General features: G+C 36.1%; 2 protein-coding genes and 1 non-coding gene across 3 annotated transcripts in view; all 3 read right to left on the bottom strand.

The window, feature by feature from the left end:
- Positions 1-26,041, bottom strand: part of LOC143361999 (uncharacterized) — a 533,154-nt gene that overhangs the window by 103,762 nt on the left and 403,351 nt on the right. The window lies entirely within an intron of this gene.
- The window catches only part of LOC143362236 (uncharacterized), a 90,403-nt gene continuing 69,170 nt past the window's right edge, over positions 4,809-26,041 (bottom strand). The window contains exons 6-9 of the mRNA XM_076802225.1: positions 23,264-23,812; positions 22,661-22,888; positions 11,917-12,157; positions 4,809-5,242 (exon numbers count right to left, since the gene is read on the bottom strand). Of these exons, the coding sequence (XP_076658340.1) occupies positions 5,148-5,242; positions 11,917-12,157; positions 22,661-22,888; positions 23,264-23,812 (1,113 nt within the window). The 3' untranslated portion in view covers positions 4,809-5,147. The remainder of the gene's footprint in view (positions 5,243-11,916; positions 12,158-22,660; positions 22,889-23,263; positions 23,813-26,041) is intronic.
- Positions 15,034-15,115, bottom strand: Trnal-aag (transfer RNA leucine (anticodon AAG)). The gene has a single exon. It is a non-coding gene; the product is annotated as a tRNA-Leu (tRNA).

The following is a 26,041-nucleotide window of genomic DNA, read 5'->3' as shown; positions in this document are numbered from 1 at the left end:
ATGCATTTGAAAATTAGGCATGTCTGATGTGATGGCTTCTATTGATAAACATTGTACCGTGTGTTGAGATTTATTATATCGCGAATGAATGGTTACTGTTGCTTTACCCTTGATGGAATTTACCGCCCTTCCTAATCCTGTCACTGTTGAATCTATTGCAATCGGTTTGATGCCGAGTCGTTGGCAAAATCCTGTGGTGATGAAGTTTGCTTGGGACCCTGAATCTAATAACACTCGGCACTCATGTGCTTGACCCTTTTTGTCCTTAACTTGAACTATCGCTGTCGATAGCACGGTATGCCCTATTGTGTTTGCTACGTTAGCTACTACTACTGGTGGTTCTCGCGAGTCTGAATCTGCTGTAACCGCGTAGCTCTCTTCTACGGGTTTGCTGTCGGGATTGTGTAATAAGGAATGATGCTTCCTTCCACACTGTTTGCAATGGCTCCGTGTACACGCCCTGACTTGATGCCCCGATACTAAGCAATTGAAGCATAGCCGGGCTTCTTGAACAATTTTTGTCTTTTGACTTAAATTGGAGTTTTTAAATCTCTCGCAATGGTATATCGCGTGACTTGCCTTGCATACGGGGCACCCGGCTGAATTGATTACGTGCGAAGCTAAGTAGTTGTATCGGGGGGTGTTACTTGGCACTCGAGGTCGCTGGTCGACTCTGGGTGCAGCTACCGGAAGATTGACCGCGATATTAGCTAAATACTTCGATCGTTCTTCTATGAATGCGGAAAACTGACTGAATGAAGGCATTTTCGATTGAGAAATGATCCTTTTTTCCCATTCTCTCATGGATACTTGGTCTAGTTTTCGGGACAATAGCGGAACCAACATGGTGTCCCAAGTGTCAATCGGTTCACCTAACGACATTAACGCTACCCTGTGATTTGTAGCGTCGTCAATAAATTCCCGCAAGGTGACTTCCGATTGCTTCTGAACGGATTTTAAATCTAGTAATGAATTTACATGGTGTCGCTTGAGACTTGTGGAGTCTTCGTATCGCGACTTTAGTAATTCCCACGCCTGTTTGTAATTTGTTTCAGAAACGCCTAATGCTTGAATGACGCGAGCCGCTACCCCCTTGAGCGATGAGTTTAAATAATGGAACCGTTGGATGTCTGTTAATGAATTGTTTTCGTGAATTACTGATGTAAATGTATCTTTGAATTTCAACCAATCACTATAATTGCCATCAAAGGAAGGAAGTTGCAATGTCGGTAATCTAATGTGTGTGGTACTGCTATCTGTCGCCTGCGCGGATATCGGACTGACGGTGGTTGCTCTACTGTGATTCGGAGTAGACCGCGCAATGAAAGTTTCTACTTGATCTACGAGATCGAAATACGCCGTTTCGAAATCGTCTCGCTCGGTCGCATGCATTTGTTCGGCGTCTGTTCCAGCTACAAGTATCTCGATTCGCGTCTGGACGCGATTGAAAGTGTCATGAAGACCTATGTTCGCTTCTAATCGTTTCTTAAGCGAGCCTACCGAGGTCGTGCTCGCGGATTTGCTAAGGAACGTCCTAAACCGCGTGAGCGCCGCCTTGACCGTTCCGCGTTCGATTATCAATGTTTTTAGATCTTCCGCCATCGCGCTTTACTGACGCAAATAGAATAACAGAGGTACTTATTCCTTGGTACTGCTGTCGGCGTGGTGGTTGCACTGGAATGTTGTTCTCCAGGGATGCTGATCTGTTGTGGTGCTGCACTGTTGTGGTGCTGCACTGCTGTGGTGCTGCACTGCTGTGGTGCTGCACTGCTGTGGCGTTCTCCAATGATGCTGATCTGCGGTGGTGCTGCACTGCTCTGATGCTGTCACCTCGTTGTTGCAACTTTGATGTGTTGCGATGCTGAAGCCTCAGGAACAACTTCTCGTCACTGAGCTCGATCCGGCTCGAAGGACCAAATGTTAAGGTCTCGCTCGCTAAACCAAGCGAGATCTTCTTGGTTATTGCACTTGGTGCCGACTACACTCGAAGGACCACCCACTGATGTGGGACTGACTTGACACTTAGTGGTTCTGGGTTTTCACAACCTTCTAAATCTCTTTATTTTTATGTGCCACATGTTGGCTGCAGACCGGCCCGCTAAAGAAATTACAATAACTCGATGCTTGAAAGAAATTGCTGAAAACTCCCAGATGGTCGACCGTACCATAAAGTCATTTGTAGGGTTCTTGCCCTAACACAAGTAAATATCATCGAAATGATATCATATTTGGTTTCATTTTAATCAGAAAAATGCCACGAATCTGTTGGTGAAAATCCCATAAAAAACTTTTCTACGTTTGGCACTGCACATCAAAGAATAGTAGGATCTCGACGGCAGCATTTACCCGCTGTGACTTGACAGCTAATTCATAGGAGACACGAATTACGACTTGTTTACTGATCGCGGCGAGCTGTAAGAGGCGGTAGTCTATTGCTGTCCTTTTCTACGTTCGGCACTTTATCAAAGGATAGTGCCCTGACCACGACAAGACGCAAGCTGCTGACATATAACGCCGATTCACTGTGCATCAATTAAGAGCCCCATTAAATTAAAAATGATCGGTAAACTCTACCAGTTTTTATTAACATCGTTTTATTCCATAAAGTTTTACATACTGGTACATTCTATAAATGCATGAAATACACAGTCTACTGCTAAAATTATTAAAAAATTTGGTTCAGTAGAATATTTAATAATATTGAATACAAGTTTCATTTTTTTAAACCCAAGGAAGCTATATTTAATTCTTATAGTAAATTAGTCCATAAAAATCAATGTTTACAATATTACATAAACATTAAACTAATGGAAACAAATGATATAGTACTTTTCAATTTCAATGCTTACACTTCATTTAAATAGAAAGTAACGATCGTTGTTTCGTGTGCCCGTGATATAAAAATAGTTTGGGGTTTATTATCTCTGGGCGTCAAAATATTCAAAATATGCAAAAAAACCGTAATTATTTATCACATAAATAATTTCAAACAAAACAGTAGTTATATGTTTAACAAAAAGTATATAAATAGCTTGTAGTTACCTTACGAATCGAATTTGAATAAAGCTGTAGTTTAGTTGAGTTCTCTAGTGTTGCAAAAAATATAACGTGATATATGTGTATATATGTGTATATATATACTATTAATCAAAAGTTTGGAATCATTTGTAATTTTTAGTAAGATTTTCTTTAAAAAAAAGCTGCTAACAATAAGATCTTTAGGTCTCATCTTATTCTGAATTGTTATAATGATTTGTAATTATTTAAGTTTACTGATTCAACAAATACTTCAAACTTTTGACCGGTAGTGTCCAATCAAATTAGTACTGATTAAAATAATAATAGTACTCAGTGCTCACAAAATAATGTTTTACCTCGTGTGAGTTTTTCTTTTTTTAAGAAAATATTTATTATTTAAACACTCAATGTTTCACATGGGGAATATATTTTAATATTAAGGATACTTACTGTGTAATTTTCTATTTCAACAAATTCGATATACTTTCCGCCACCTTTATGTTTCATTAATCTCTAACAGAATGTTACAGCAATTCTTTAATGCAAATTAAAAATACCATATTTACATGTATATCAATTATTGCTATCGTTATTTTAGCGATACAATCACTACGATTCGAAGGACTGAATGGATAATAAAAAGAAAATGTTTGTGGAGCATCTAGTCTAACCAAAACTCTTGTCGCTTTATCAATTGTCACGAAAAAATTGTGTATGCGTATGTAATACAGAAATACAGAATAATAAAATGTCTATATCATAAACAATTTTGAGTAGATTTAAGGAGCTGGTCAAAATTCGTGTATTTACCTATATACTGTTATTCGAAGCTACACGAATTACCTTACTTCACAGATGAATTATCAAAACCTTATTTCTGTTGAAATGATAATTTGTTTCAAACAAAACTCACGTAAAAATCAATAGGTACACAGTAAAATATTTGCTGATCACGTTCATTTATTACGCCTGATCGTTTCAAATTTCTCAAGTTTCGAACGCATTTAAATCCAGTTGCGATAAAAAGGTGCTTTATTTTACCGAATACGAATGAAACAATCACAGATGTATCTCTATCTCCCCTTTCCTTTCTACGTGTAGCCATTATCACGCACTGAAGAAAGTATAATAACTAGACTGCAGATGTTAATACAAATATAAAATTTTCTCAGACGAATTTACAGATTTTGAAGTTAAATACAATATTACTTCCTGACAGGACAGTTTTAATAGATTCTAAAAAAAGGAGAACCGTATTCTTTTCCATAGAAATTCGTATTTTATTGATTTCTTAAGATTTTTGAGTCATAAATGCATGAAGATCCGCAGTCTGATGACAAATGAAGTTAATACGCCCACTCCAAAAAAAAAAAATAATTAATACGCCTACTACGATGTAAGTATGTTAGCTCAAAGAATATTCCTGTGCGAATACATCTTCTTTCCAATAATTGGGCGTTTTAGCGTTTGATATTAAATCTAGCCATGTGTTGACCCTTTCCCTACTAAAGGCGACCATAAATCAATGTTTAGTCTGCTGCATATTAAAGGTGACTAAAGACAAAATTTTGCGATAATTGACACCTAAAATCTAATTACTTCGACCTGTATTTATATATTAATTCGTTTAATATGAAATAATTTCAACAAAAGTCTCAATAATATTTTCAATATGAAAAGGTAACAGCTGCTATGCTTTCACAGTGCAAAACGGTAACAGATTTTCCACAAAGTATTTCGCCAGAAACTGCTCTGTAACGAAAAGGTTAACGTCGCCGAAGCAATTGAGATTTTTCTCTTTCGAAAAGAAGTACCATCAACCTAAACAAAACAAAACACGTTTCGTGCATTTAGAATGGTAACTGTCACGAAGTTGACGAAACCTCGTTCCTTTATAATCTCTGCTACCCTCTGTCTCGACGGATTTCTCTTGTTCTCTATCCGGTCGTGAGTTTACGATCGAAGCTTATGAGTCATAAGTTATGACAATACGAAATTCAAATGGAGGAGTGCAATATTATATCCCGTTTCAATCACATAAACTCTTCACATGTGCTCCTGGGTGGATGTTTTCTCCTTTCGGAACGTTCTGTTCGGCCAGGTACGGTGGGGCTTGATCAAGGGTGAAATTAGCAAGCGCAATCACAGGCGCAACGACGAACGCGTTTCTCGCGGCGGTGGTTGAACGCTTCTGGAATAGATCGCACCGAACGTGGCTGCACATCTGTAATCAACCAAGAAGAAATTGTTACTCATTTCATCATTAATCGTTTAGATACCATGTTACAGTGGCGGACAAAAGAAAGTTTAAATAGTAATAACCACCACAAGTTTTACAAACTCAAATTTTATCTTAACCCTTTCCGTACGGGCGCCGAATATATCGGGCATCCATATGACAGCCTGTATGCACATGCGCCATCTATAGCGGCGAATTTTATATAAATGTCTTTTAATATTAACAACATTGTTTAGAAACATTGTTTTATTAAGCACTGTTCTTATTTAAAGCTTGGAAAAATTTTCATACAAAAGTGGACTGACCACGCGCTATGTGTGCATTTTCGAAGCGGCGCGGCGCACAGTGGTGCCAAATGGCCAAAAAGCGGCAAAAAATCTGTCAAAACGAAACTATCCAACGAATTTGTTTGAAAATTTGTGGAGAGATTGCCACAGATACAACGCTTATTTGGCAAAAAATTTTTGTAAAAAGTTGTTAACATTAAGTAATATGGGCTAATCGAAAATCTCTGTTTTCTACCCATTTTATATTTATGGAAGCATACAACAAATCCTTCAATAGATTTTGGTCTGGAACTAATAGTTTTGGCAAGGTGCAATAGTGATCTAACTTTGTGCAAAAAATCATGAGACCCTTCGAGACCATTCGCCACAATTTAAGTTTAAATATCAACTTTCAGAATTTCCAAGAGTGAATCGTGCGGAAGTTACGATTATTTGATGTTCCAGGTGAAATTTTTTAGGGATATCTCTAAATAATAAAGAAAAATGTGAAGTGCATATGATTTATTAATTTTTTATGTATAAAAAAATATTTAATAACAATTTTTTTATCTTACATAAATTATTTTTACAGCGTTCGTTGGAGCACTACCAAAAAATACCTGTTGCATCTTTGCGACAGTGGTCCAGTGAATGAAAACTTTGTTTATTTAACATAAAAAATTGTTATTAAATATTTTTATATATGTATGAATGTCACATTTTTTTTATTATCTGATGTGTATCCCTTAAAAATTTCACCTGAAACATCAAATGATCGTGACTTCCGTGCGATTCATTCTTGGAAATTCCGAAAGTTGATATTTAAACTTAAATTGCGGCGAAAGCATCTCGAAGTATCTCATGAAATTTTGCACAAAGCTAGATCAATATTATAACTTGCCAAAACGATTAGTTCCAGATCGAAGCTATTCAAAGGATTTTTTGTATTCCTCTATAAATAAAAAATGGGTGTAACGGAAAGGGGTTTCAGGTTAGTCCTTTTTTGGAAAATTTTTTTTGCCAGTTAATAGTTGAAGCCATTTGCAATAATCCATATGATGTGTAGATCCCTAAGTATTCAATTATAGGCGGAGTAATTACATAACTATCGCACTGAAAATTGATGAATTCCCAGGAGCGAGGAAATGGTTATTTACCATGCGTATATCTCCGTAAAAAATTTTTTTTCAAAAATCTGACTTTGGCACATCATGCACGCACTATTAGGCTATACAAAAATAATTTTTTTTTATAAAAATCGAAAATTTGTAAAATGGATTTTTTGCCGCCTTGCCACTACTGTGCGGCGACAGTGCGGACAAATGGCCTATTTTTGGACACTTCTCTAAATTTGGTTATTAATGTATATATAGGTAGTTCTTCGCAGAAAATGAAATTTATCAATATAATTAATAAATTTAACAAGAAATTAACAATTTTTATTTGAAAAATGTATTTTTAAAAACTGACAAATTTAAAACGAAAGTAATAACAAACGAACCATATGTAAATTTAATAATAAGAAACCTAAACAAAGTATAATAATAGTAAACAAAATGAACAAACTTAACAAATCGCTACTCGCTATCCGACTCATTCTCAGTATTTGAAATGTGATCCCCATTCACGTTCTTCCCAATAATTTCGATCTATCCTTACATTCTTATTACTTTTCCAATAGGTATAAAACATATATTAAAAACAAATTAAGAATACATAAAAATGATTGATATATAATTATTGCAAAATTGTATTATGCATAAAAATGATTATTATATGATTATTAATAACAATTTTCATCCTAATATGCATTTTTTGCAACAGAAATGTATTTTTCATATAGTGATATACACGAACATTGAATTTTGCACAGTAAATTCCGCACTGTGACTGTGGCGGACAAATGGCAAAATTTTAGACAAAAATGCAAATTTGTATACGAATGTATATGTATTGTTAATTATTCACAGAAAATTAAATTTAACAATACAAGTAATAAATTTAAAAAAAAATTATCAAATTTTCCACCATAGTTCCTACAGGAAACGTATGGACACTTCTTAAAAAGTTTATAAAATTAAAAGTAGCAGTTAGTTGCAAACAAAACTATGAAATTCTTAAACTATAATGAGTAATATATCCAAATATGTATGAGTCTCAGGATGTATTTTGCCGTCTTTTTTATATGTTAATTTGAAGTTTTATATGCTATTAATATATAAAACTACCGTTGAAAATTTGTACAAAAAAATAAATCCATTTCATTAAATGTAAAAAGAATGCATACACCTTGGTAAGCACTTTCCATTACATAAAATTATTATTGTAACAGTCATTTACAGTTCATGCAATATTATTCGATTCTTGGCACTTGTTGTGTGTATGTATGGAAGAATCTAGAAGAAACAATTGAGAATAGTATGAGAGAGAGATGGAATGAGTGAGGAGTGGGAAGAACGGAAAAAAGAAGCCAATCGAGGAAGCGTCGTTCGCGGGTTTTGCGGGAGATGGAATGTGACCATGTATGTAAGAGAGTGCACGTGTTATAAAGTCTGTTATATATTTGTTATTAAAATAACTTAAAGCTAAAACCAACAAGTGAGTGTTATGTAGTAGACATATATCCCCAACACTTGTTACGTATGGAGACATTCTCCACGTTCATTTCGATTAGAAGTTCTAATCTCTTTTCTGAGAACGAAAAGCGTCCTAACAGGCCCCCTTTTATTAATGGAAGACACTGTATGCCTTCTTTATATGAAAATCTTTAGACACTCCCTTCTGGCATCCGTTTATTAATATTCTGGTAAGAAATAGCCCGGATAACCTTGATTAACCCCTTTTAACGAAAATCTAACTGAGGCCTGGTTTTCATTGGAAGTGACAAAAAATGTGACTGTGACCCTACGTGACATTAAATCTTAAACAGAGTACTCCTTTCATTTTCAAGGTATATAAACCCGTTCATTTTCATCCTCTTTGGTTCAGTCGAGATTCAGAAGTGGTTCGGTAGCGTTTCAGTAATCGTGCAGTCATGTCGCGTTACACGCATAAGAGTCAATTCTAGTGAGATCGGGTTAAAGTCCCTTTCGAATCAAATCGTAACCTTATAGATTCCGTTAGTTCGGTATATATTCTATTTGGCATTCAACAATCGCTCTCTGACCCCGCATTGCCAGTGCGTCAAAACCGTGCATCGTAGGTAACAATTTCTCCAATTGTACACCCACTAAATTCACTCGCGACACAAACACCAAGACTTGTAATAATTTCAATTCAGAATATATTTGTCTTGTTTGTTAACTCGCGTAATCTACAACCCTTAATTATTGCCTAATATCCTAATCTAATAATTGAACGTATCCACACGATACAATCTTACCGCTCGGATTGTATCAATTAAATTATATAAGTTACGAGGCTTACTAATCTTAAATTCAAATCAACAAAGATTTCAAAATTGAAAACAAATTGAAACCATATTCCTGGGGTAACAACCCCCCTCGCCGGCCTCTCGCGTTGCTCGCAGCCCTGGCTCGTAACACACTCTAGAGAGTGCGGCCATGGCAAAATTTTTTTACAAAAATCTAAATTTGATTACTAATGTATATGTAATGATAATTATTCACAAAAAATGAAATTTATTGGCTTTATAAAGTAAATAAGGCCTCGGAATTAGTGACTCACGATGGCCGATTTTCAAAGACTACGCCCTCTCGGCCCAACCGCGCGTCTTGTTCTCTGTGGCGGTCATAATCCTCGAAGCAGCTCATTGTCAGGCGCGTACCATAGGCGCTATTTGTTTAGCAGTTCGCATCGCCGAGGCGATTACAAAGCGTCGGCGATGCGAAAAAAACGCATAACGGTAATGTGGAAAGGTAACCTATTGATATGGGTGTCGCCTTAAACCGCCTCGAATAGCGCCTATAGTACGCGCCTGAGCTGATTCGAGAACTACGACTGCCACGGGAAGCGAGACGCGCGGTCGGGTCGAGGGGGCATAGCCTTCGAAAATCGGCCGTCGCGAGTCACTAATTCCGAGGCCTAAAGTAAATAATTATAATTATATGTAATTAAATATAATTGTAGTTATAAAATGAATAATATAATTATAAAGTAAATAATATAATTACATATAAGTAAATATAATTATAATATTAAAATGAATAATATATTTATATACTGGTGTCTGACCTAACTCGACCATATCGATAGGCAAAAGAATTTGTTCAAGGTTATATTTTTTGAAGTCATTGAAGTTTTTTTAAATGGAATGATATATATTTATTATCGCTATATGATAGCTGAGGTCAAGACAAACCTAACGACCTGTAATATTATGGCCTTCACATGACCTTGAGTATGAAAAATTCATAGAAGTAGGGCACTTGATGTAAATAGTGAAAGAATGATGACACTAGGGTTTCAAGAAATGTTATTGAACCTTGACTAATGACTGTAAACACTGTAATAAATTGTAAACACTGATGTAAATTCTTCTCCTTTCGGTAACGCTAATCAGTACGTTTAAGACAATCATCGGGGTTTACTTCTCTGAAACGATGGTGTTCAGTGATGCAGGAAAAATAGAAATGATTTTAGTTTATGGTGAGGCTAAAAATAACTCATTACAAGCATCTCAACTGAACGCATAAAAATACCATGAGAGATACCATCCTTCTCGAAAATGTTTCGACCGCATAGTTCAATTATTTTGTAAAACTTGGAGTACTAAATCACTGAAAAGAAAACAATCAAAGCCTGCTACTTTTGATGCCGACACTTTTGTATTGGCTACAGTCAATATTGATCATACTACACGGTGTTGAAAAATTGAACGTTCTTTAGGCATTTCCAAAGCAAGTGTGTGCCGAATATTGCAACGTCATAAATTTCATACGTACCATATTTCTGATGGGCAGTATCTGAATAAAAAATTATTCAAATAACTTTCAGATAAGATAGTCTGCATCTTTTGTCTTTTATTCGAAGTCGGATGAAGCGCGAGATTTATCGGTTATTTTTATTCGTTATTCGGAGCACGATTTAGCCAGACGATTTATTTGACGCTTTTATTCGTGACGAGTATTTGGCATAGATGAAAATCAAATGTTTCCTTTATCCGTAATTTTATTTGATTTCAAATAACCGAGCTTTTTATCCGACGTTGCCAAGTCGTAGTGACTACCATTAATATTCGAACACTTTTTATTGTTTAAACGATTGTTTACACAAATGAATTTTTATTATTTAAACACATGTTTAAGCACCTAAATGTCTATTATTTAAACGATTGTTTAAGCAAATAGGTACGTATTATTTAAACAGATGTTTACATAGGTAAATGTTTATTATTTAAACGTCTGTTTAAACAAATGATTTATTATTTATTATTTAAACAGATCTTTAAACCGATAAATTTTTATTATTTAATCGATTGTTTAAACAAATCAATTTTTATTATTTAAACAAATTTCTAAACTAATACATCTTTATTACTTACACGATTGTTTAAACAAATAAATTTTTATTATTTAGACGAATGTTTAAACCAATACATACAGAGTCGGTAATTCAGAACCGTAGACAGACAAATGTATTGCATGTAATGCTTATGTACATGTATCTGTACATAATCTAGAGTTCCTTATAAAATTGTCTTAATAACTTAATATTCATCAGAGTACCAATGGAGAAACCCAATGACATTTCCATTTATTGTAAAGACTTTTACTCATTGCAAAACGTGACGATTATTTAAGTAATAAAAATGTCTTTGTCTAAATAATCGTTTAACTAATAAAAATATATTGGTTTAAACATTCGTATAAATAATAAAAATTTATTTGTCTAAACAATCGTTTAAGTAATAAAAATGTATTGGTTTAAAAAATCGTTTAAGTAATAAAAAAACTTCGATGACCTTGAAATCTCGAAAAATATAACCTTGAACAAATTCTTTTGCCTATCATAATATTTGCCTCTCTGAACCAACTAATGTTTTCCTCTGAAATTTTCTACTATCATAAAAAACACGTGAGATATTTTAGATGCTCGAGTTAAGTGAAACACCCTGTATACATATTACTTATATTAGTTACACTGAATAACTAAAATGTATTGCGTTGAAAAATATTGATATGGGTGTCTCTTTAATTTTGACCACGAAAAGCGAGTTTCTAGACACATGTGCATAGTATTGAATCCGTCATTTTGAATTTTGAATTTTTGGTGTCAGATTCGTCATCCGTGACCTCAAAAACATTTGATCACCAACTTTTAAAAACTTTCAACGACATTTTGAGTTTTGGCCAGTAAAATCTCATTCTCAGACCGCAGAGAGCATTGTGAAAATAGATGAAAGGCATGAAACTAAAATAAAAATATACTCACAGTGTGGGCGGCTTTCCTCTTCCGGCTCTTGTTGCTGTTGTTGCTGCATTTGTTGGTGCTGTTGTTGTTGCATCATCAAGTGAGTTTGCTGTTGTTCTTGTGGCTGTCGCTGCTCCGTTTCCTGCTCAGAGCTTTGGCCATCAGTTACTTCGGCACGAGCTTCAACGGGTATTTCCAAGGAATCCACGGGTCTCAACGGAAGAGCAAATCTTGGCACAGGGAAAGCATTTCCTTCTACAACCTGCAAACACAAAATACATTATATACTTCTAAATTTCTTTCAATCTCTTTTACAATTGTATAGTTTCATTTAGTATTAACTCTTTCTTTTTTTTTAGAAACCCCTGGGATATATGTATGTATAATTACATTTTCTAGTCTTCTAGTACAAATTTCTTTTAATCCTTACATTATTGGCTTTATTTATAGTTAATTTCTTCCTATATAGATATATGTATATCTTTTTCTAGTAAGATAAAAACATCTAACAAGTTATAAGTTTTAAATATATAGCGAATTCGGGATGTACGTCGCCGAGGCTTCTAAGTTCGCCGTCGCGGAATTAAGGTCCGCCCAAACAAGACGGGCAAGATGCCGAAGTTGTTCGAACGGCCGAAGTCGCTGTCCATAAGGACCGAGCGAACTGACAGGCCACTTGAGAGGCGCTCGACGGTCCTCGCAACAAAGGCCAAGTGCCGAAAACCGCAGAACTGTTTACTCCCCTCTACACCCCCGAGATGCCTATGCTGGAGCGTGTTGCCCACGGGCAACCCACAGACAAGATTGAGCAGCGTTAGAAATCTCTGCGGATACGGACGCAGTCACGGTGCAGAATTTACTGGAAAAATTCAATATTCGTGTATATCACGATATTAAATACATTCCTTTTGCATAGAATGCGTATGACACTAAATGCGTATGTATATGAGAATGGAAATTGTTATTAATAATCATATAATAATAATTTCTATGCATAAACAATTTTGCAATAATTATATGTCAATCATTTTGATTTATTCTTAATTTGCTTTTACTATATGTTTTATATCTATCTGAAAATAATAAGAATGTAAAGATAGATCGAGATTGTTTGGAAGAACGTGAATAGGGATCACATTCAAAGTACTGAGAATGAGTCGGATAGCGAATAACATTCATTTATTATTAATTTTGTTTTGAATTTGTTAGTTTTTAAAAATAAATTTTTTTATAAAAATTGTTAATTTCTTGTCAAGTATATTAATTATATTGGTAAATTATTTATATATGTGTAATTATTCACAGAAAATGAAATTATTAATATACAGGTTGTTCACGCTATTACTAGCCAGCATTTTTCTCGTAAATAGTGAATAATAGAAAAAAATGAAAGAGGAAAAAGTGGTACTGTTTTTTATATGTAACACAATGGCGTGTGTAATTTTTTTTTTTGTTTATACTATTTTGCTAGATATGAAGGCGACCTTCAATTTTTTAAATGGAATGCTGTATATTTTTCATTTTTAGGTAATTATGGATAAGAATTCTGAAGTTTTCCATGTACATTTTTTCGTATAGCAAGGCAAAAATTAAAAAATTGCGGCCAGGTAAGACCGGCGAAGGGTGCGGCGTTCGGCGATTCAGGTAGCTAATTGCAAGTGCACCGACTGATCGACCGCTATTCACCGGTAGGCTTGGAAAAACCAATGTCCTTTGTACTATGGATGGCATTAACCTTTACTGTACACTCGGAGTGTAGAACACCCTAACAACAGTTTAGGTAAAATATGTAAATGACCTTCCCCGTGCTCTTCTTTTCACTACGTGAAAATTTTTATTTTAGGACAGACGCTGTCGACCCTCACGTCAAAATGTCTAAAGAATATCCAGTAACTTAATGGACACAAAACAATAAATAGTTCGGAAAAAAGCAGAATTTCAATCAGGAAGAATCGTAAAATGTGGCCATATTTTTTCAAATTTTTTAATACTTCAACCGATGGTAAAATTTGCAAAACAAAGATATTAGTAATATTTTTGCATTAAGAAATCACATTCGAATATAAAAGGATAAATTATTTAAAAAGAACAGTCTTTTGCGATGATGACTGAAAAAAGAATTTTTTTATCTTTAATAATAACTGTGGTATAAAGTGTGTTGTGTAGGCAGTTTTCGTAAAACTCGTCCCAAATAGCAAACTTTGATGGTCTGTATCCTTTAAACAATTTCGAAGATTACAAAATGATGGCACAATCTTTCAGTTTCATCCAAATTCGAAACATGGTCCCAAAAAAAAAAAGATTTAATTCACATGAAATGATCCCCCTCCTAATTTGGTGATTTCCTTAAAAAAAAATTGTGTAATTTACGTATAACATAAGGATGTGTGATGCTGTTTCACCAAACGACAGGGACGATTCCTATCCCCATGATGTTGTAGAGGAGAGATACCGATAGTTTACCTAAGGAGCTGTGGAGCCCCTAAAAACATTTTTTTTGTGCCATGCACAGCAAGGAACGTGTCAACGTGCTCTCGAAAGGCCATCTGGACGTTCAAAGTTATGGCCCCAACGACGTCGGGGCGACCCCGGAAAGATTTCGAGCACGAAGACCAATTCCTGACCGGCAAATTTCTAGCCCGTGTTCTTGAATCTGGCCGCCCAAACAACTTCGGCATCTTGCCCGTCTTGTTTGGGGCGACCTTTATCCTCACTATCGCGCGGAATACCTCGTGAGGGACCAAGAAGCTTGAGAATATTTTAATTGGTATTATAAATACAGGTAACCCTCCTACAACACGGTAGATAGGTTCCTAGAAAATGCCGTGTTGTATGAGACCCAGAGCCAGTACAAAAAGTGGGGTTACGATCCGAAAACATTAAAAACAAATATTTTTTTTAATTTTACATAAACAACTTAATTTTTATTAAAAATTATAAATGTATGTACAATACAAAACAAAAAATATTATTTTATGTAACCTAACTTTAATTTAATCGTAGCCGTGTTGTAGGAGGGTTCCTGCAATTTATGAATCGTGTTATAAGATGCCGTGTTGTAGGAGGGCTACCTGTACTATAAAATTCATTGCTACGTTAATACAGACCGTGGTGAAATTAATACTGAAGAAAAAAATATGGCAGCGGTGGGATTCGAACCCACGCCTCCGAAGAGACTGGTGCCTTAAACCAGCGCCTTAGACCGCTCGGCCACGCTACCCGTTGTTCACTCGTGGCTAAATTTTGAATCCCGAGGCTCTCGTTTGTTTTTACATATTACTATTTCTCATATATAAATTGCTGATTTTATGTCAAATAAAAAATGATGGAATTTATTACAATATACAGAAGCTACCTAGACATACATTTATTTATTTTCTTAATCATTTTAATAAGTCAAAAATAATACAACAGTATTTTTAAATTGTTGAAATATTCTCACTGTTATTTTGAATTTAATTGACTCATTTTTGTCATAAATGCATAATATCCGCAGTCTACTTATAAACTATATGAAGTGAGGTGATAATAAGAAGGGGGCTCGTAGTCATTCGTTTGGAACAAATGCGGCCGATCGTTGCTATGATTTTTCGGCCGGCGAGCGTCACGCGAAGCGTCTTCGGACGGCAGTTTTTCGACAGTCGTCATAAAGGTCGTACTCTGACTCCCGTGACAGAGTGATTGATATTTTGTGAATCATTAATTATTCTCATTTAAGAAAATAAAGGTACAACATTAATCTACGCACCTTTTTCCTACATATAAATAATAATTATATTATTGTCTATAAAATAACATCCATCTGTAAACTGAAATAATATGAATATATTACTTTCAGTAATTGAAAAATGAGATGAATATTATAAAAATTATTATTTGAAAACTAAAATTACTGGTCCTATGGAGTAAACAAATTATACAGGGTGTTCACGCTATTACTAGCCAGCGTTTTTCTTGTTAATAGTAAATATTTAAAAAAAAATGAAAGAGGAAAAGGTACTACTGTTTCTTATACGCAACACAATGGCGTATGTAATTTTTTTGTGTTTATACTATTTTGTTAGATATGAAGGTGTGTGTCTAGATGAATTATCCGTATACCGCACAGTGACCTTCGAGGTCATGCAAGGTCAGAAATGGAAGAAATATTTTTAATATTTCATACCAATGTGTTTACAAGTATTCTTTATTGGTGAGGCTATAGTAAATGTTCAATATGACTTCCTTGTGCATGAATACAGATTTCGGCTCTTTTAATTAAATTTTTGGTAGCTTCTTCTAATGTAGTCCGAGATAATAATGCACATGCTTGTGTTATTTTGCTGTTCAACTCGTTTACAAAAAAAAAAAAAAAAAAAATGTCCAGGGGTGATAAATCTGGCGATCTTGTTGGCCACTTGATAAGTCCGTATGGTCTAATCCATCGGTCTTGAAATATATCGTTGAGATAATTTCTTGCCATTCTGCTATTATTTGTGGTAAATCTTCCCAGTAATCTCTATGATCCAATGATCTTTCCCCATTTAATAGTCCACTATAAAAATGAGGTCCTAACAGCACATTGGTAATTATGCCACACAATACATTTATGCGAAATTGCATTTAGAAACTTGTTTCCCTTCTCACTCTTGGGTTTTCAGTGCACCATACGTGACTATTATGAGTGTTGGTCATCATATTGTTATCGAAGCTTGATTCGTGTGTACAAAGAATTTTTTTATAAAAATTACAGTCGTTTCTGTAGATCACTTTCTTGTATCCCTTGTACTTTATGGTATTTAAAGGGTTTGTAATTATGTAATTTTAAGATGTTACGAGTTGAGCCAACTGAAATACCACACGCGGAAGCTACTTTTCGTACCGAAGTTGTCTAGATATACGCTTTCATATGATATAAAAAATATACAGATTCCATTTAAAAAATTGAAGATCACCTTCACATATCTAACAAAATAGTATAAACACAAAAAAGAATACATACGCCATTGTGTTGCATATAAGAAATAGTACTACTTTTTCCTCTTTCTTTTTTTTTCTAATATTTACTATTTACAAGAAAAACGCTGGCTAGTAATAGCGTGAACAACCTGTATATTAAATGAGTTTACCTATTTAGCCTTATACTAGTAAAAGGTCAATATCATAGCTATGATTAAAATCTTACAAAATTTTAATGGAAGGAGTTTTGTAATTTTCATAAAGTCGTACAAAATATAGTAACTTTTGCATAATGCATAATTTTGGTGTTAACTGTATAAACATGAACAACATCATATTGTATGAGGGATACAAAATATTGCACACAAAATGTCTAAAATGCCACTGCAACATTTTTATTCAGATGGTAAAAAAATAATAATCTTTTTGAATATGTTAACAGAAGATTATTTCTTATTGGTGATTTACTTAGAATTACGTAATTTAGTTTATTTTATCAAATAAAATATTAATGACATACTAAATTCATCCCCCAAAAACAATATGTGTTCTAATATATCTCCAATTTTTATTGATTTATGCTTCAAATCTCGTATTCAATTATTATTGTAATACACCTATCATGTTGCGTGAAGTGCATGTGTAACTTTGGGCTTGCGATTTCTTTAAATCGCAGTTTCTCACAATTTTTGCCATTTTTAAGTGTCTAGAATTGTCTAGACATCGTGTCTGGGTCTACGCTGCGAACACTGTCATTTTTTAGTTCTTTATTGGCATGCTTGACCCTAAGAATTTATTATGGACTTGGGCTAAAAAAAATGCCAAATCAGAAAAATGCCACGAATATGTTGGTAAAAGTTTCATAAAAAAAATAACGAAAAATAAAGAAGTTTGGTAATTGGATTAGTAGTGGTCTTCTGATCTTACTCCGATATAGCCGACAATGTGTGGCCCACTCCTCGGCGACGACGGTTCTCGAGTTTCGCAGTCCGCTTCTCCGTGCAACATTATATCGGAGACGGATATTCTTTCCGTTTGAATGTCAGTCATGTATGTATGCCATGACTTTCACGCGGGATGACTCTTAGGTTTCCAGCGTGCCCTGTGTATTTCAAATGGGACGCTCGGCAAGAACCACCGATTCGTGTGAGTGTCAGAGAAGAGAACGGCGGTACCGACATACAATGATAATTTACTGTAATGCCTCTCAAATAACTTCTCGCCGCTAGAGACGTTGAATACGCATACGCCGTTACTTCGAGATTCAATAAACTACAGATAACGAATTTCTGAAGTGTATCTTATAGATAAACTACGGTTATTTTTTATTTAAAAATTTTAGATAAAAAATTGCCCATCTCTGGACAATTAGTCTGCGAATAGTCTCGCTTACTCTGGAATATACATACGTGATTCAATTGTACATTATAAATGTTGCCTCGACGTTATATAGATGGCGGCAGTCAAACACCCCCCCTCCCTAGCAGCATCACCCCTCTCTCTCTCACTCATAAATCTATTTTACGCTAAGTCCTTTAAGTCCGTCGTATACACGTCGAACGCAGTTACAGTAAGGAGCATAACTGAACCAATAACCACAACTTTTGTGTAAATTATTATTTATTTCTAGGAATATAGAAGAATAACACAAAATAAATATTATAATTATTTTTATCATAGTTAAAAGTAACTGAAGATATTTTTTTCAATAATTAATGTCTCCTCGTTTAGCAATAACAAAAAAAAAAAAAATAGATTGACTCGGTTTTACACCACGTTCAATACTTGGCAATATTTAATATATTATTTACTTTTAATATTTCGTCCACAGCCCTTTTGCTTGTAAAACTGCACTAATTCGCTTTGGCATACTTTCTACTAATTTTTTACAATAATCCGGAGATATTTGTCCCCACTGTTCTTGTATTCTATCATACAAATCTGTGATTGAAGTTGGTTGGGATTCATATGAATCCTGCAGCCGTCTTTTTAATAAACCTCATAGATTCTCTATGCGGTTGAGGTCGGGGCTCTGTGCAGTCCCACTCCAGAACAGAACATTTTTTAGTACTGAGCCATTTTTTTACACTTTTAGCAGTGTGCTTAGGGTCTCTGTCATGCATGAAAATTACATTCTTTTCTTCAAAAGGCATATTTTCAACAGCATCTATAAGATGATCTTGTAAAATATCCTTGTACATGTATTGATTCATGATGCCATTAATTCGATGCAGTGATCCAACACCAAATACTGTTAGACACCCCCAGAACATTAGAGATCCGCCTCCATGCTTTAACGTTTGTTTCACATGTCGTGGTTTAAGTCTTTCGTTTTTACGAATCCAGCACCAAGACATGCCATCTGAACAAATTCTGTTAATTTTGCTCTCGTCGGACCATATAATCCGTTCCCAGTCAGTAGTTGTCCAGTTTTGATATTTTTTAGCAAATTCCAAACGGTTTAATATTTCTTTTCGATAACATTGGCTTCTTTTTTTTCTTAATGCATCTAATCTCACCTCGTTTGAGGATTCTTCGTGCTGTCCACTGGCTTATTTGTATACTTGTATCTTCTTTTAATAATTTTGCAGCCAAATTGGCACTTGAAGCTTCACCAGATGAGACAAACCATATAATCCTTCGTTCATCCTGCGGTGATGATTTCTTTGGTCTTCCTCCAACATTTAATAATATAGCTTTACAGTATTTTTTTCTTATTCTCTGCACTGTTGCTTGACTAACACTGTAATTTTTCGCCGTCTTACGCGTTAACAAACCGTTATTCAAAAGAGAAATACTTTTTTTAAACAATTTGGAGCAATTGATTTCATATTTATTCTTACTTCACTTGCGTGCTTTTCCGTTCGACTGACTGCGAAGAACTGAGTGTTAAGATGTAGAATATTTTGTAAACACACATATCAAAGTGCTAGATGTAAACATACTACTAGAACATTCCACGTACACATTTCTTCTACGGTCCGGTGCAAAACCGAGTCAATCCATTTTGTTCGATTTTGTTATTTCTAACTATGATAAAAATAATTATAATATTTATTTTTTGTTATTCTTCTATATTCCTAGTAATAAAAATGATTTACACAAAAGTTGTGGTTATCGGTTCAGTTATGCTCCTTACTGTAACTGGTTAACATTGGGAGTGTGCGGGCTGTCTTATATATCGGTCCTCCAAGTGGGGGTCGGGTCGGACGAAGTCAGGTGGTCTCGGTCTTATATACGTCCGTAACATACGAACGCTTGAATAGTCCGATATTGTCGGATACAATTGGAATTTCAGGTCCAGACCGACAAATTCGGGCAGTTTGACACCTTTAAGCAGTACGACTAATACAAGCGGCTTATCATGTGTACAAAATTTAAATTATAATTGATTTTTAATATAAATTTAAATTAAATTAATTTTTTGTATAGCATTATGTACTACCAAGCGTTTAGTGCTATAAACAATGTAAATCCATAAAGGAAACTAATTTCTATGTACAAAGAGGGTAAACACAAATATTTTTAAATATAGGTATATATTCTTAGATTAGAAATATTAGCATGCAAAAAACGTAAGTCTTGTACATTTTCAGGCAACAAATCTCCCTATTTCTTCGTCTTTTCCAGCGTCTTATTAAAAAAATGCACTTAGTAAAATGTTCACCTAATCATGGAATTGTTATGCAAGAATGATTTTGGAAAAGAATGAAAGTAATTGAATCACTTGCACTACGATTTATTGTACGGTTGTAGTGATCAGAATTTGTTTGTACTTCATAATTGGCTAGAAGGAAAAGATAATTTATAACTATTGCATACTTATATGTTCTCCAATGGATGCACATAAACAACAACAAAATAGAATATTATTTTGGTTTAAGGAAAATTAATAACATACATATTCATTAGACTCTGTTCACAATTTACACCCGAGTTCGATAGGATGTTGTAGGGCGAGAGGTTGAGAAGAAAATTGTATTTTTAATTTAAAAACATATTACGTTTACATGTTTACTTTGGGTATTCTTTGGTATATTTTTCACCTGATACTATGATATCATGTTAATGTTGTATTAAAATTTATTTCATTGTGAACGAGTGAAACTTTTTTGCCATTGGAAACTTGTGTACTTTGCACTTATTATATCGTCGAATCTTTCATTTAGACACAGTTATTAACGATAATGATTGAAGATAGTTCCATTCTGCGGTATTCAAAATTATAAACCATAGAGGTAGAGGTACCTTCTACATATTTGCAGACATTAAATTTTTCTATTACCATTCTGTTTGAAATCTATAATTTTTTAATATTCACATTATTGTTGTGTATAATATTTATTATTCGTGTAAGATTAAATTAGGATTAGAATACTCGTCGCCGAGTTTGAAAGTAATACATTGTTATATATTATGCGTTCGTTTGTTTAACTTTGGCTGGCTAAATTGTCTGGTAATGCCTACAACGCAAGTATGTAACCAGTGAGCGATTGTTTTCGGTCTCTGGCAATATAGTGACAACAAGACGTACCAAATTCTTGCCTAAACATGTACAGGAGTTGTTTTTTTACATGCCAATCTAAAATAAAAATATATAATTATATCTAAAACTTTTTGTGTTTTTCTCTTTGTGCTTAGAAATTAGCTTTCCCTACGCTTTCACATTATTTATAATACTGTAGCGGCTAGCTGGGCGCCGGAAGAGAAATCTTCAGCGCACCAGCACCAAGAAAGATTTATGGTTTGCACAGCATAAGACGCTATTTGTGAGAAAACGTCTTTAACGATTTTGGCCACTTAGCGGACAGATGTGTCCTTGTAGTTCCTAGCGACGAACTCAATAGCGCAAGTGGACGCCATAAATTTTGGGTAGTCGAAGGGTCTCCAGCTTAGAGTGTCCCAGCGACGCGTGCCTGGTTTCTATCACCCGGGAAAGCTGGGCCCGTTGACGTAAACCAGCAGTCACGTACCGCACTTAGCACTAGGCCCGGAAGACACCCCGCTGCATCACCAAAATTACTTTTTAACGAAACGACGCGCTCACCCTTCTCACGCACAAGGGGCGTAGAACTTGGGCGTGTTATGCAAAATTCACTGATTGGTGGAAGTTCCTCGAAAGGACTTCCACCAATCAGTCGGCGAGCGTTTTTGAGATATAAGGCAGAGACTACCGACGCGAAAAGAGTCGAGAATCGAGTCAACGAGTCTAGTCACAGCTGAATCTCAATCGTATTAAAAAGTCCGTCGAGTCTAGCTAGAGTACAGTCGCTGTTAAGTCACAGCCGCGCTAGATTCCAGTCGAGTCCGAGTTCAACCGCGAGACGAGTTCAATCACCTATTCTAGTTGAACTCCTCCGAACGCCGCCGCGATTTCACATAGATAAATAAACGACTCAGCAACAAACCTGATTTGGAACACTTATTCGAAGGCATCCGCCTTTACAATAACCCTATTCCTTCAATACTAAACGCTCGGTAATACATACGTATACTATACAAAAAATTAATTTAATTTAAATTTATATTAAAAATCAATTATAATTTAAATTTTGTATATATGATAAATCGCTTTCATTAATCGAACTGCTTGAAGCTTTCAAACTTCCCGAATTTGTTGGTCTGGGCCCGAACTACCAGAGCGTTCTTGTGTTACGGACGTCCGACCGAGACTGCCCGACTTTTTCCGAGCCCGACCGAGTCCGAAATCTCGGGTACCCGCACACCGCTAGTTAACAGCCTCTTTTCATTAAAACCTGTTTAAGTAATGCTACTTGTGACGTTTATTTAGATTCTTTTCTTGAATAATGCACTAATCGTCACATACCTGGTGAATAATGTTACGAATTTCCGCTGGTACAGGGAAGTTCCTCTCCTCGCTATCGTCTTCCGGCCCAGGGAAAGGTTTGGCTTCCTGTTGTTCGTTTGAACCATCTGGCCTCTGACGACCCTCAATGTTTCCGTGTTCCAATAGATTTCGGACCTCTATTGGAAGTGGAAGTCCCATAGGGATGGGCTGTGCTCCTTCCGGGAACGGTTTAAACTCTTGAACGTTCTAAAAGGCACCGTAAATTGAACTTTACAGTATGTTCACGCAGTCATTGCATAGCCAACATTTTTTTTCATTTTCTGAGCCAGGCGATGTGCTTAACCCCATAACCTACAATATCGAGTGAGACTCGTGGTAAGAAATTCGGTCAAAAATAAGAAACACAAGCCTGACTCGTGGTACTTCGATCGTACCAAACATAATTCACACAAGTTCGAGAACACGGCTGAACAGCTAAATGGCTCGACGCGTGATCGGCCTTGTTGTTGATTGTGGCTTTGTGTTTCACGCCATCGGCACTTAGCTGATAGCACAAGGGTCTAATTATAGCGGCCACCGTGATAGAGGCGGTAGTACATAATTAGCGATAAATTAGATTACCTCGCGGCGAGCACCTTCGGGAACCTGTACAGGAACCGGTCTTGCTTCACCAGTAATATGCTGAATGATATTCTTGATCTCCAGAGGCACCTGCTGAATAATCCTACGAATTTCGAATGGAATTCCTTGGAAGGGAGACCGTGGTCTCTCGGGAATCTGAGGCTGCGGTTGCGGCTGAGGTTGCGGCTGAGGTTGAGGTTGCATCTGAGGTGGCATTTGAGGTGGCATCTGAGGTGGCATTTGAGGTGGCATTTGAGGTGGCATTTGAGGTGGCATCTGTGGTTGCATCTGAGGTTGCACCTGAGGTTGGGGTTGCCGCTGCTCAGTTTGCGGGATCATCACGTGCGAGATAACCCTTTGTTCGTGAACTTCCGGTTGCGGTGCTGGTGGTGGCATCATGGCTGGTCCCTGTTCTTGACCATACGCGCCGGGAGTTTGTTCAACTTGTTGGAAGATCATTTGAGGTTCTTGTGGCATGGGTGGGTGCATTCCTCTGACGGAGTTCACCGAGAAGGGGCGCAGCTCGATGGGAATTCGGCGGACTTCGATCTAGAGAAACGTTAAATGTTAGAGAAAATTTAGAACACGGCGTTCAATTGATTTACATAGCGATTCCTAATCCTCTTGGACTTGCGTATTCTTAAGAGTCCTTTTTACTAAACTGTAACTCAATCTTGTTGTAATTCATATTATATCGAGTCATAAGTAATTTCCGTTTTAATATATCAATTAAACAAGCAACAATCATATCATTGTTACGAGCTAGGGCTGCGAGCAACGCAAGAGGCCCACGAAGGGTTATTACTCCAGGAATATAGTTTCAATTTGTTAGTTAGAAATATTAACTATACAAAAGTACCCCATTTTCGGTTTGCATTGTAGCGTCCGGTCGCACACATACAAAAGAGTCTTTCTTTCGTGCAAACGGCCAACGTAATTTACGACTCTCGTTCAACGAAGCTATTTTTGAGTGGACATTTTCCAGACCTAGTCGAAGCATGTTTATTAGAGTTGTGTCCCAAAGTCCTCAATAGCAAACTGAGACCGCCGTAAATTAAGAGACGAACTGAAGGGCACTTCAAGCGGACCCAACGGTCTATCGACACTTGGGTCAAGCATGGGTGGCCAGGAGGAAAGTCCCACCATCCTCTCCGATCACCTCGCCGTTCCGAAAACAAACACGCCAAGGGCGGAAGGAACGGGGGTGAGACGAAGAAAAAGAACAGCTCTGATTGGAAGGACCCAAAGCGTGGGTTAACCAATCAGGGTTGTTTCGGATTTTTACCAGGGAAAACGAAGGCGTTAGAATTAAGTTGTACAGATCATTCAGTCGAGTCAGTCAGAAGTCGTCGTGAGACACACTTCGAAATTGTAGAGTCAGTCGTAAGTCGTCTTGAGACATACTTCGGTTGTAGAGAGAGTCGTCGAGCGTCGTCCGCAAAGACCTCGCGAAATTGTACAGTCGCGAACACTACGTGTATATATATTTAGATTAAAATCTGTTCGCCAGCAAAGTGTTGATTATAAACAGACCCTACCCACAGCATTATAAAAATTTTGTCAATTTTTCTTTTTTCTTTTATTTCTTAGAACACTCGATCTAATTAAATCAAATCTTTTCTAATTTCAATCTAATCAAAACCAATACAAACGTATCAGAAATATTGAAAATATTATACATATATAATATGTAATATATTTTTGTGAATGTTTCGTCAACATATTTCGAAATCATTGAAATTGGTAGCTAACTATACATTAAATGGTTTTCAAACTGGGTGCCGCAAGTACGCCACAAGGATGCCGCGAAATTTTGCATTGTTTATATGTAAAAAGCCAAATATTTAACTGCTACAAACATCTAAATACCTAAATCTAAAACAAATAGAAAATAATAGTAATAATAATAGGGTTGCCATGAATTTTGTTTAATGATTTCAGTGTTCCACCGGACAAAAAAGTTTAAGAATCACTACTATACATATACGTAATTACCTAACGTACTTATTTCAAAACAGTTGACAATCTATCAATCTTTTTCACATTAGACAACTACAAGCTCTAGATTTATAAGCAATAAGCGTCATCTATTACTATTGTTCCCGCCGCGGCCAGACCGTAGCAGTAGTGGGAATATGTTATATCGTTATATCCATGTATCATATAGTTATATTGTTTTATAGTTCTACATTAGTTCTCCGGATTTCGAGTTCCCCATTGTGTTCGGGGACGGAATATAAACAAAATACCGAAGCATTGTGTCCCATGGTCGTGACCGAGGTTTGCCGGTCGGCGCGAATGCCCGATACGACCTGGCCGGTACAAATAAGTCGGTAATCAGACCGAAAAAAAGGGTCGCGATCGAGGTTGGCCGATCGGCGCGAGGATTGCCGTGCAGCCACACAGGGGACGACGTCTCCTGCGGGCAGTCTTGTTTGAGCTCTTGCAGTGATCGGACGGAAAATAAACTAGTGTGTTGTTGTGAACCAGCCGTTTCATTTAAATCCATTTCCTCTCGAGAACAATTATTAACAATTAAGGGTGCCCCAACAATGTTGTACTTTCTTGAAAGAGGCGATTCCCGAGGTCATTCGAAGTACAGTGAAAATGGACTATAAGACTCGCCTATATTTCTAAGTTAGCTGACGTCGACATATCCTTACTACCACGGGGACCCCGTGAAACCAGGAGACCACTATTATGAACAGTAGGGTCTTGGCGGCAGCATTTCCTCGCTGTGACTTTGGCATGTAACGTGTAGGACACATGAATTATGGA

This window comes from Halictus rubicundus, chromosome 16 (genome assembly GCF_050948215.1).
Source record: "Halictus rubicundus isolate RS-2024b chromosome 16, iyHalRubi1_principal, whole genome shotgun sequence".
Taxonomy (NCBI): Eukaryota; Metazoa; Arthropoda; class Insecta; order Hymenoptera; family Halictidae; genus Halictus; species Halictus rubicundus.
The sequence above is the reverse complement of the archived record's forward strand: the minus strand, read 5'-3'. Positions and strand labels throughout refer to the sequence as shown.